This window comes from Mauremys reevesii, linkage group 1 (genome assembly GCF_016161935.1).
Source record: "Mauremys reevesii isolate NIE-2019 linkage group 1, ASM1616193v1, whole genome shotgun sequence".
Lineage (NCBI taxonomy): Eukaryota > Metazoa > Chordata > Testudines > Geoemydidae > Mauremys > Mauremys reevesii.
The window spans coordinates 217,323,341-217,335,417 of NC_052623.1; the positions used below are offsets into that span (position 1 = coordinate 217,323,341).

Consider the following 12,077-nt stretch of genomic DNA (forward strand, 5'->3'; position numbering starts at 1 on the left):
TGTTGATAGTATTAGACATGCTGTGTTACAAAATCGCGCTGCTATTGATTTTTTGTTGCTTGCTCAAGGCCACGGCTGTGAGGATTTTGATGGTATGTGCTGCATGAATTTGTCTGACCACTCTCAGTCTATTCATGCTTTGTTACACCAGTTGGAGGACAATATGCATAAGCTTACACGAAATAATAGCCCTTTGTGGGATTGGCTTAGTAGCTTTGGTTGGCCTTCTTGGTTTGTTTCCATTTTACATATGGGAATTATTATTGTGGGTGTTTTGCTGTTTTTTTTTTATTTTTGCTCCCTGTATTGTGCGCCTCTTGCAAGGCAGCCTAGAGCGTTTTGTTGAGGCTCTTTTTAAAAAGAAGGGGGGAGATGTGGGAATATATCACCCATATGCTGGCTTGATAAATGGAAATGTGGAAAGTTACAACATGAGGCCTCTAGGGAAGAGGGGTTAAGCAAGGTTGTGTATAAGGTGGTTGAAACTGGCTCGACGCAGCCTTCTGATTTTCTCATACAGAGAAGGCCACAAACAAGTTAATAAATCAGGAAGTTATCAGGAAGGTATGCAACATGACAGCCCGCTAATGAGTAGAAAGCAGTGTTTGTGTTAGGGATGTACCAATGCTTGGGAGCCAATTAAGGGTTGTGTAGTATTAAAATAATGTTTGTAGTAAAATTATATAAAGGAAGTGCATAGAAGAAATAAATGATTCAGCTTGCAATCATATTGGTTGTCGTGCTTTATCCGGCCCGCATGAAACCCGACAGATTGGGGCACCTCACAAATTGCCAGAAGCAAAGGTGGGAGTAGCTGATCCCACCGGTGAAGGTCTTCTGGGGAGAGCTTGCGCAGCATGTCCTTCAGGGGACAGTTAAACTGTTCAACCAAGCAGTCAGTTTGCTGGTGGTAGATGGAGGTGTGCAGCTGCTTGATCCCCCAGAGTCCGCCCACCTGCCGCAAGTGGCTTGTAATTGAGGGTTGGAGTGTCTTGGACTAGCCAGAGGGGAAGAGGGCAGCAGCATTTTCCTGTTCTGTCATGAGTGTGTATGTAAGGGAGAAAGATAATTTCAAACAGCTTTAGAGGGAAAGGTCCAGGAACGGGGGAGGTGGACAGGAAGCTCTGTTAGCTGGATGGTGAAATTCTATAACCTGACCAAACCTGGTGGGTGAGGTTTGGGTAAGAAGATCTGGGTGACAAGAACAGTGACAGAGGCACAGAAATTTGATTTGTGCTTGAGCAGTTCAAGGGAGGGAAGAGGAGAAACAGAGATAGGACAGAGAGAGAAGGTGAAGGGGTTTTTGGTTTTGTGTGGTTAAAAAGTTGGCAACCCTAGTTGGGAGGGTGGAACAGAGGAAGTTTGGGCAGATGTAATGGACTGATGAAAAGTGCCCCTGATGTGTCACAGGTGTACCTGGCTGAGGGGGGCTTTAGACCCCCTAAAATTAGTGTTTGTGTTAATAAATAAAGGAAACACTGACTGTGGAACAGAAGGTTGTTAATCTCTTTGTTAAAAGTGAGCAAATGTAGTCATGGTAGAAAACTACTCATTAAAGTGATATTCAACAGCAAGTATTTTATTTTTTAACTCTACCCCTCACCCCCTAAAACAAGCTGTCTGTCTGTGGCCATGTGTGTGCAATAAGCTCTGCCTACAGCAGCTCTGAAGTGTGTGACCACCTAGTGCCTATTGGTGCAGAAGCAGCCCTACAGAGTGGAGCCGTATAAAACTGTCCACTGGAGAAATGCTAACTGATCATTGCCCCAGAGATGGGGATGTGGGTAGTCTGGTGCACGGCAGTTCTGTGCTTCTTGGGAGCAAGTAAGTCATTGATGGAGCTATGAAATCCCTGTTCTGGTGTCTGCAGGATACAGCTCCTTTATTTTACAGTGTTTGTTTCTTTTGTTTTGTCTCACAGGACACACAGATGCTAAAATCACCCAAACATCAAGCCTGGTACTGAAGAGAGGACAGACAGCCCAGCTGACATGCAGACAAACTGATGGCCATGATAATATGTACTGGTATCAGCAGCAGCAGGGGAAGGGGCTGCAGCTGATCTATTACTCATTTGCTGTAGATAACAAGGAGAAAGGTGATATTACAGATGAATTCACAGCCTCCCGGCCACAGACTGAAATCTTTGACTTGAACATCACCTCTGTGAAGACTGAGCACTCGGCTGTGTATTTCTGTGCCAGCAGTTTAGACACAGTGCTTCAGAGTCACCTCCTTCCTCTACAAAAACCTCCCTCCTTCCCCCAACACTCCCTCAGAGAGAGCAGCTCCTCCCATCTCCATATAAAAAGGAGAACATGCTACTATGAAGCAGAGAGAAACAGCTCATTATTCATAGAAACCACAGCAAAGAGCTGCTGGGGCAGAAGTAAGCAAAGGCAGAGAAACTCCACTGAGTATTGATTATTTCCCTGTGAGAGCCTCACAGAGTATATCAGGGGTCTCAAACTCAAATGACCACGAGGGCCACATGAGGATTAGTGCATTGGCCAGAGGGCCGCATCACTGACACACCCCCTTGCTGCTCCTGGCCCCGCCCCTACTCCACCCCTTCCATGAGGCCCCGCCCCTGCCCTGTCTCTTCTCCACCTCGTTCCCTGAGCGCGCGGCTCCCTGCTTCTCCCCCCTCCCTCCTGGAAAGTGCTAAGCACCACCAACAGCTGTTTGGTGGCTTGGCGGTGGGAAGCACCTGGAAGTAGGCAGAAAAAAAACGAAGAGTAATATAATAGTATAGTATTAAAATATAGTATGCTATTAAAAGTCAATTTATTTACTTTTTAAACAACTTCTTTAACTGTAATGTGAAAAGTCAGTGCTAATTTAGACAGTCATTTCATTTTTGGCCACTTAGCTGGAAGCATTTTGCATCAACCAGAGCATCAATATTAGGTTTGATATCCTGAGACGAAACCAATCTCAGTGTTGCTTTCAAATGTTTATCAGTGAGCCCTGACCTTAACACAGATTTATTAATCTTCATGGAAGAGAAAAACAGTTCACATATATATGTACTTCCAAACATTACCATTATCCTTGCGGAAGCAGAGAATAACATGGGAAATCTTCCTTGTGAAAGAAACCTGTATAATTCTGTAATTCCAACATATTTAGACTTCAGCTTCAAAATGGTGTCACACTGAAGCTCCACTAACTCCATCTGCATTTCCTCTGCAACATAGTCAATTTCAACAGCAAATGGTGTGGAAAAAAGTTGAAAATGTGGTTCAAGTGCCTTGAAATCTTTAAACCGCACATCAAACTGTTTGTGTAAGATAGAAATGATCACTGCATATTCTTTCAAGGATTTGGGTTTAGCTTTTCCTAAGGAATTCAGAGTCGAGAAATGAACCAAAATGCCAGCAGTCAGCTGTTCCCCCACAAAGTAAGCTTGACCTTGAATGACTTAACACGGTCATACATCTGTGTTATCATCGGTTTTCTACTCTAAAGTTTCAAGTTCAGTGCATTCAGGTGATCAGTTACATCTGTTAGAAAAGCAAGGTTGCAGATAAAAGTGGAATCAGCAGGCTGTGGAACCTCCTTGTTTTTCATTTTCATGAAGGAATCAGTCTCATCTCTAAGTGCAAAAAAGCTCTTCAAAACATTTCCACGACTCAACTATCTAACTTGAGTGTGATACAGAAGTTCCCCATATTCGCTGTCCATACTTGCTAGAAAAGAAGTGAACTGTCTGTGATTCAGCCCTTGTGCACGTATAAAATTAACAGTTTTAACAACTACATCCATAACTTCCTTCATTTGTAGAGTTTTACTACGCAGGGTTTCTTGGTTCAAAATACAATGTATACTGGTGAAGCTAATTCCTGGTACACCTCTACCTTGAGGTAACACAACCCGATATAACACAAATTCGGATATAACGCAGTTAAGCAGTGTTCCGGGTGGGGTGGCGGGGCTGCGCACTCCGGTGAATCAAAGCAAGTTCAATATAACGCAGTTATAACACGGTAAGATTTTTTGGCTCCCGAGGATGGTGTTATATCGAGGTAGAGGTGTATATTGAGGCTGTTCAGTTTGGTCTTCAATAATCCAATCACACCAATGTTTTCAGAGCACATTGATGGCACACCGTCCGTAGCCAAAGATACAAGTTTGTTCCATGGCAGCGCAGCTTTTTCAATGCACTCTTCCAGTCCTTGAAATATGTCACATCCCATTATGGTATCCTTCACTGGCATTAAGTCTAGCAATTCTTAAATTATATTCAAATTGCAATCCACACCTCTAATGAACACTGCATAGTGTGCGGTATCTGATATATCTGTACTCTCATCAAGAGCAATTGAAAATGCTTCGAAGTCTTTTGCCATTTGAATCAATTGTTTTTGCACATTATCAGCTAAATCCGTTACCCTACAGGCAACAGTATTGGCAGACAAGCTTATGCCTTCAAAAACTTTCTTCTTATCAGGACATAAAATTTCACTGGCCTTCATAAGACATTTTTTTACGAATAAGCCTTCTGTAAAAGGTCACGATGATTTAGCTATCATTTCGCTTATCACAAAACTTGCTTTTACTGAATCTTTGCTAGACTTATTAATCCCCAAAAAGAAATTTCTTTGCTTGGCAAATGCTGCTTTAAGTTGCTGAACTTCTTCCTCTCGGATTTTTCCAGTGAATGCAGCATATTTTTCACAGTGCATCGTGTCGTAGTGCCGACACACGTTATACTTCTTGGGAACAGCAATCATTTGCTGACAAATAAGGGATTGAATTTTATCTTTTACCTCTGTGAAAAAATATAAATTCTCTCATTTGTCTTGAAAAACTCTTTTCTTCCACGAGTGGTCTTTTTTTTCAAAGAAGTCATTTCCAAGCGGTTTTAATAAAATATATACACTCAGTAAAGCCCCGCCCTCGCCACTGCACTGGGCTGCATCACCACTCCACTCCTGCTCTGCCTCTTCCAGGAGTGGCAGGTTTGTAGAAATTCTGGTGGTGCCCAGAACCTGTCCTCCCCCAAAGTCCACCCCCACCTGCCTAAGGCTCTGAGAAGGAGTTTGGGTGGGGGAGGGGATCTGGGGTGCAGACTCTGGGATGGAGTTTGGGTGCTCAGTGCAGGCTCCGGGCTGGGGCAGGGGGTGGAGGGTCTGGGATGGAGTTTGGGGATAGGAGGGGGTGCAGGAGTGAGGGCTGTGGGGCTGGAGATGAGGGGTTTGGGGCATTGGAGAGGCTCAGGACTAGGGCAGGGGAAGGGCAGCCTGCCCTGGCCTTAGTGGAGGCAGGGCCGGCTCCAGACCCCAGCGCACCAAGCGCACGCTTGTGGCGGCATTTTGCCGGCAGGGCGGCAGGTGGGTCCGGTGGACCTTCCGCAGTCATGCCTGCGGGAGGTCCACCGGAGCCGCGGGTCCAGCGAACCCTCCTCAGCTGCGGGAGGTCCACTGGAGCCTCTGGTCCCGCGGCTCTGGTGCACCTCCCGCAGGCATGACTGCTTGGGGTGGCCAAATTCCTAGAGCCGCCCCTGAGTGGAGGGGGGCACTAGGACCCTGAGGCAGCAGGTGATGCTGGAAGTGGAGTGGAGTCAGCATGAGGGTACGTCTACACTATGGGATTATTCTGAATTTACATAAACCGGTTTAGTAAAACAGATTGTATAAAATCAAGTGCACATGGCCACACTAAGCACATTAATTTGGTGGTGTGCGTCCATGGTCCGAGGCTAGCGTTGATTTCTGGAGTGTTGCACTATGGGTAGCTATTCTGTAGCTATCCCATAGTTCCCGCAGTCTCCCCCGCCCCTTTGAATTCTGGGTTGAGATCCCAGTGCCTGATGGGGCAAAAATCATTGTCGCGGGTGGTTCTGGGTAAATGTCATCAGTCACTCCTTCCTCTGGGAAAGCAACGGCAGACAATCATTTCGCGCCCTTTTTCCCTGGATTGCCCTGGCAGATGCCATAGCATGGCAACCATGGAGCCTGCTTTGCCTTTTGTCACCGTCACCGTATGTGTACTAGATGCCGCTGACAGAGGCGATTCAGCAGCGCTACACAGCAGCATTCATTTGCTTTTGCATGATAGCAGAGATGGTTATCAGCTGTTTTATATCATCTACCATACCATTGTAAATTGGCAATGAGATGATGGTTACCAGTCCTTCTGTGCTGTACCTTCTGCTGCTGTTATAGGTGCCCCTAGCTGAAATCGGCCAGGGGCGCAAAAGACAAAAATTGGGAGTGACTCCCTGAGTCAATTCCTCCTTTATGGTATCTAAAAATAGAATCAGTCCTGTCTAGAATATGGGGCAAGTGTACTAGAGATCCAGTGTATCAGAGAACTAGAGAGCACAGCTGCTCTGTGTCAGATCCCGCAGAAATGATGAGCTGCATGCCATTCACAGGGGGTGCTCCTGCAACAACCCCACCTGTTGCTTCTCTCCTCCCCCAGCCTTCCTGGGCTACCATTGCAGTGTCCCCCCCCATTTCTGTGATGAAGTAATAAAGAATGCAGGAATAAGAAACAGTGACTTGTTAGTGAGATGAAATGAGGGGAAGGCAGCCTACAGCTGCTATGATAGTCCAGACAGGACATTAAGCAGTGTGGGGGAGAGGAGCCCAGCATCCCGCTGCTATGATAGTCCAGGCATTACAGAATCTTTTCTTTACACATGAAGGGCGGGGGCTGATGGAGCTCAGCCCCCTGTTGCTATGATGAAGATGGTTACCAGCCGTTCTGTACCGTCTACTGGGAATGACCAGGAGGCCAGTCAGGAGCACTCATGGTCTGATGATGAGGATGGATACCAGTTCTTCTGTACTATGCCATCTGCCACAAGGCTGATGATGACAATGATGGATATCAGTCATATTGCACCATCAGCCACCAAGGAGAGAGGGCGAGGATGTGACAGTTCAGTGCCGCAGCATCGCGTCTATCAGCAGCATTCAGTAGACATAGGGTGACATTTAAAAGAGTCAAGAGATGATTTTTTTCCCTTTTACTTCTGGGGATGGGGGTGGGGGGTAAATTGACGAGCTATGCCCTGAACCACCGCGGACAATGGGTTTGACCCTACAGGCATTGGGAGCTCAGCCAAGAATGCAAATGCTTTTCGGAGACTGCAGGAACTGTGGGATAGCTTGAGTCCTCCGTCCCTCCTCCCTCCCCCCCTCCATGAGCGTCCATTTTATTCTTTGGCTTTCCGTTACGCTTGTCATGCAGCATTGTGCTGAGTCCCTGCTGTGGCCTCTGTCTGGAGATTTTTTAAAAATGCTTTGGCATTCCGTCTTCTGTAACGGAGCTCTGATAGAACAGATTTGTCTGCCCATACAGCGATCAGATCCGTACGGTACATGCTGGAGCTCTTTTTGGATTTGGGACTGCATCGCCACCCGTGCAGATCAGAGCTCCATGCTGGGCAAGCAGGAAATGATATTCAAAAGTTCGCAGGGCTTTTCCTGTCTACCTGGCCAGTGCATCCGAGTTCACAGTGGTGCACTGTGGGATACCTCCCGGAGGCCAATACCGTTGATTTGCGGCCACACTAACCCTAATCCGATATGGTAATACCGATATTAGCGCTACTCCTCTCGTTGGGGAGGAGTACAGAAACCGGTTTAAAGAGTCCTTTATATCGATATAAAGGGCCTCTTAGTGTGGACGGGTGTGGCGTTAAATCGGTTTAACGCTCCTAAAACCGGTTTAAACACATAGTGTAGACCAGGCCTGAGCTTCAGGCTCCCGGTGGTGAGGGGGCAGGGGGACACTTGGGGGAGGTGTGTGGGGATGGCAGGGGGGCTGGGGGAGAGACCTGGCCCCAAACACTGGGGAGCAGCACGCAGGGAGCTTAGCTGCCATATAAAATAACTCATGGGTGAGGGGAGTTTGGCAGTGACAGGTAGTAACTGAGGGTGGGGGGCACAGGGAGCTTGGCGGGCCGCAGGGAAGAGCTCCGTGGGCCTCGTGTTTGAGACCCCTGGAGTATATCCACTTGTTGTTCACCTAATTAGTCCCTGCTTCAAGATGTTACAGTTGAAGTTATGTAGTTCCCATCAGTCAAATGCAGACATAAGGCAGGGCCAGTGGAAATTGCAACTTTGTGTTCCAAAAAACCCAAGACTCTTCCTATTGCAATTCTTTTAGCCAATAGAGGAAAATTAAGGGAACAACAAAATATTACAGATCTGAAACAGCCTGTCCAACTAGCTGTGGCATCTACCCATGTACATGTCAGAATGATACAAGTCAATGACAGTCATGGAACATATATTTTGCACTTTAGTTTGAAAGTTCACCCTAATCATAAGGATGTCAATATATTTGGGGAAACAGAGAACTACCACAAAATTAATATATCAGAGGGGTTGCCATGTTAGTCTGTATCCACAAAAACAACGAGGAGTCCAGTGGCACTTTAAAGACTAACAGATTTATTTGGGCATATGCTTTTGTGAGTAAAAAACCCACTTCTTCTTTTTATCCACAAAGCTTATGCCCAAATAAATCTGAAGAAATGGGTTTTTTACCCACAAAAGCTTATGCCCAAATAAATCTATTAGTCTTTAAGGTGCCACAAAATTCATAGAATCTCAGGAATATAGAGGCTGGATGCAATCTCAAGGGGTCATCTTGTCCATCCCCCTGTGCTGATGCAGGATTAAGTATACCTAGATCATACCTGACAAATGTTTGCCTAATCTCTTCTTAAAAACTTCTGCCCTCTTCTAGACTCTGTCCACATCTTTCTGAAAGTTGATGCCCAAAACTGGACACACGCCTCAGCAGTGCTGAGTAGAGTGGAACAATTGCCTCCTGCATGTTACACATAACACTGCTGTTACTGACATTTGCCTTTCTGTTGCACCATTACACTGTTGACTCATAATCAGTCTCTCATTCACTATAATCGTCAAACCGTATTCTGCAGTACTGCTGCCTAGATAGTTATTACCTGTGACCAAGGACCTCCTGATTCCAACTGACCGAGGGCAATGGAGTATATAGTGGTTCAGAGATACCCTGAGTTCACCCCAAAGGGGTCATATAAGGTCTCTAATGTAACCTGTGTCACACAGGTCATCATAACCATTGTGATATGTATATATGGAAATATGTGAGGAGTTATGTATATATCCTAAAAACTATGTTCTCTAGGTCTGTAAGTTAAGACAGGTCACCAAAAGATGGTACACATACTACTTTTCAGGGAGGAGGGAAGAAATTCTTATCAGACTCAGATGACTGGCCATGTACAGTTTTGTATGATTCACAAAGGATGCCCATTTACAGTCTGAGCAAATTGCTAATCAATAAATTCTGTGGTCTGCAGGAAAAAACAAAAACAGCAGGGGTGATCCTGTTTAGAATTCAGACAATTAACTTTTCCAAGTAAATCCACAGTGCAGATCCTTCAATCTGTGAGGACACACTTACATTGGGATTGATCTCATGAGAAGGGATATCAGACAAACTAGCTGAAAACATGGGGGAATGTCTTATTAGTTATTTTTAGGGTCTAGAAAGCATATTATGATTTTGTTTTATATGTAACCATTTGTTTCCAATATTCTGACTTTGAGTCTCAGTTCTTTGATAATAAACATATTCTTGTTTTCACTTGATGTGTCTCCTCCCCACCGTGTGTCAGTGATCTATTGACAACAACTCTTTGAGTATTGCCTTTCAACCAGCTGAACACTCATCGTAGAGTAATTTCATATCAATCACATTTCTCTAGCATGCTTATCAAAATGTCATGTGAACTGTGTCAAAAGCCTTACTAAAGTCCTGTCAAAAAAGGAAATAAAGTTGGTTTGTCACGATTTGTGTTTGACAAATTCACATTGGCTATTTTTATCACCTTATTAACCTCCAGGTTTGAACAAATTAATTATTTTAAATTTTCAGACTTTGAAGTTAAGCTGGCAGATATATAATTCCCTGCATCCTCCTTTTTCAAGATAGGCACTGTGTTTGCACAGTCCCTCTTCTGGGACCTCATCTGCCCCCTCAAGTTCTCAGAGATAATCACTGATGGTTCAGATATTACTCCGGCTAGTTCCTTAAGTACTCTAGGGTAAATTTCATCAGGCTTTGCTGACCTTTTAGTGAACACCACCTTCTGCCTTTCTTCACAGTGCAGAGAAATCTCCTCTTCCCTCACTTAAATTGTGACCCTGTGCTGTCATTGGTTGCTGGTGCCTGAGGTGACATAATGGTGAAGATGTTTGTCACTGTTTTTTGTAGGCTCCACAGGACACCAATCTCTTGCAATGTGTTGCCCCTAAGAGGAGTTATTGGGGAATATTACTGGGGCTTGGAGTGCCTTGGATTAGCCAGAGGGAAAGAGGGCAGCAGCGTTTTCCTGTTCAACTCAACTCAACAATGTCTGTGTGTGTGTGTGAGGGAGAAGGATAATTTCAAACAGCTTTAGAGGGAAAGGTCCAGGAGCAGGGGAGGTGGACAGGAAGCTCTGTTAGCTGAATTGTGAAATTCTATAACCTGACCAAACCTGGAGGGCTTGGCAGAGCCCATTGGTGGGTGAGGTTTAGATAGGAAGGTCTGGGTGACAAGAACACTGACAGAGGTACAGAAATAATGTGATTTGTGCTTGAGCAGTTCGAGGGAGGGAAGAGGAGAGACAGAACCATGCGGTCTTTACTGAATGCTGCAGATCCATCATCAGCCTCAGCTGATGGTACATCAGCCTCAGCTGATGGTACAATAATTTTTCTGGTGGATGGATGGTGCAATATTGTGGACTATCAGAGCAGCAGGGCTGCCTTCCTTCCTCATTCTCACTAACAAGTCAGTGTGTCTTATTCCTGCATTCTTTTTATTAATTCATCACAGAAGGGGGGACAATGCTACGGTAGCCAAGAAAGGCTGGCAGCACTGATTCTATTTTCAGATACCATGGCTGATCCATGATATGCTATGGCATCTCAATGATTTTTGCCATCAGGCACTGGGATCTCACCCGGAGAGACAGAAGACTGGGAGAAAGGGAGGAGTGGAATAGAAGGGAGTGTCAAAGAGAAGGAGAGAGTGAGGTATATAAAGGGCCAGGAAAAGAGCGTCACAAATTGTGTGTCAAGAGGGGGAGAGTGGGAACGTGTGAAAGGAGAATTCAAATATTGGTGTCAAATGTCTGAAGAATAGCATATCCGGCCTTAGAGAGACGATGTGTCGGGCTCTGCGATCAGTGAGTTTGCAGGGCAGGAAGATGCCGGAGCGACTGTGGCTGCTTCTCACCCTCCTGACCCTCCCGCACTGTAAGGGGAGAACTGAGCGATATTTCTCATTGCCATTTACCTGCCTTCTCTCTTTCGGACTCCTTTCCTCTTTCTTTCTCCGTTCATCTCTGTGTCTCATTCACAGACGGGCGCTCTCAGACTCTCCACCAGACCCCCAGCTTCATTTCTCTGCCCCCCGGCTCCTCTGTCCAGCTGCACTGCTACCTGCAGGGATACAGTTCAACCCCCTGGATGTACTGGTACCGGCAGCCTCCCCAGGGAGGAGCCCTGCACATGCTCTTTCTCTCCAGAGGCCAGGATTATATTGACGACAGTTCGGAGAAACACTTTAAAGCTGCCCGACCGACCCAGGAGAACTTCACGCTGAGCACAGACAGCCTCTTCCACAACCACACGGGGCTCTATTACTGCGCCTGGAGCCGCACACTGAGCCAAGCGGGTGCAGCCCCTGGACAAAAACTCCCCCTCCCCCTCCTCCTGTGAGGAGCTGAGCTGAGATCAGGTTTCACCCATTAGCTCAGTCCCCTGCTCTGTCCCCTCCCACAGACACTGTGAGTCACAGCGCCAGCTTCTCCCTCCTTCCCTTGAAGGGCTAACATCTGTGTCATGTTTCATCATAGCTATTAGCGATGGAGGAGATGTCTGAGGCCACAGCTGATCCAACCCCTTTCCAGCCACTGCAGGATTATTCCCTGTGATGTATTCACCAGCCTGGGTATAAATTGACATTATTTTGCTCCCTCCAGGGGGACTATTGCCTCCCTAACACACACCTCGCCTTCAGGGAAAATTTACCATTTCTCCAAACAAAATGGTCCCCTTTGTTCAGTTTGCTCTGGT

The 12,077-nt window shown here is 46.0% G+C and overlaps 2 gene segments (V, D, J or C); both read left to right on the forward strand.

The window, feature by feature from the left end:
* Window positions 1-1,772: 1,772 nt before the first annotated feature.
* On the forward strand, window positions 1,773-8,730 carry LOC120368951. The segment is given in 3 exon segments: window positions 1,773-1,824; window positions 1,922-2,217; window positions 8,710-8,730. Coding segments are annotated over 3 exon segments (369 nt in total).
* A 2,269-nt stretch (window positions 8,731-10,999) lies between these two features.
* LOC120369007 lies at window positions 11,000-11,720 on the forward strand. The segment is given in 2 exon segments: window positions 11,000-11,255; window positions 11,362-11,720. Coding segments are annotated over 2 exon segments (450 nt in total).
* The last annotated feature ends 357 nt before the right edge of the window (window positions 11,721-12,077 follow it).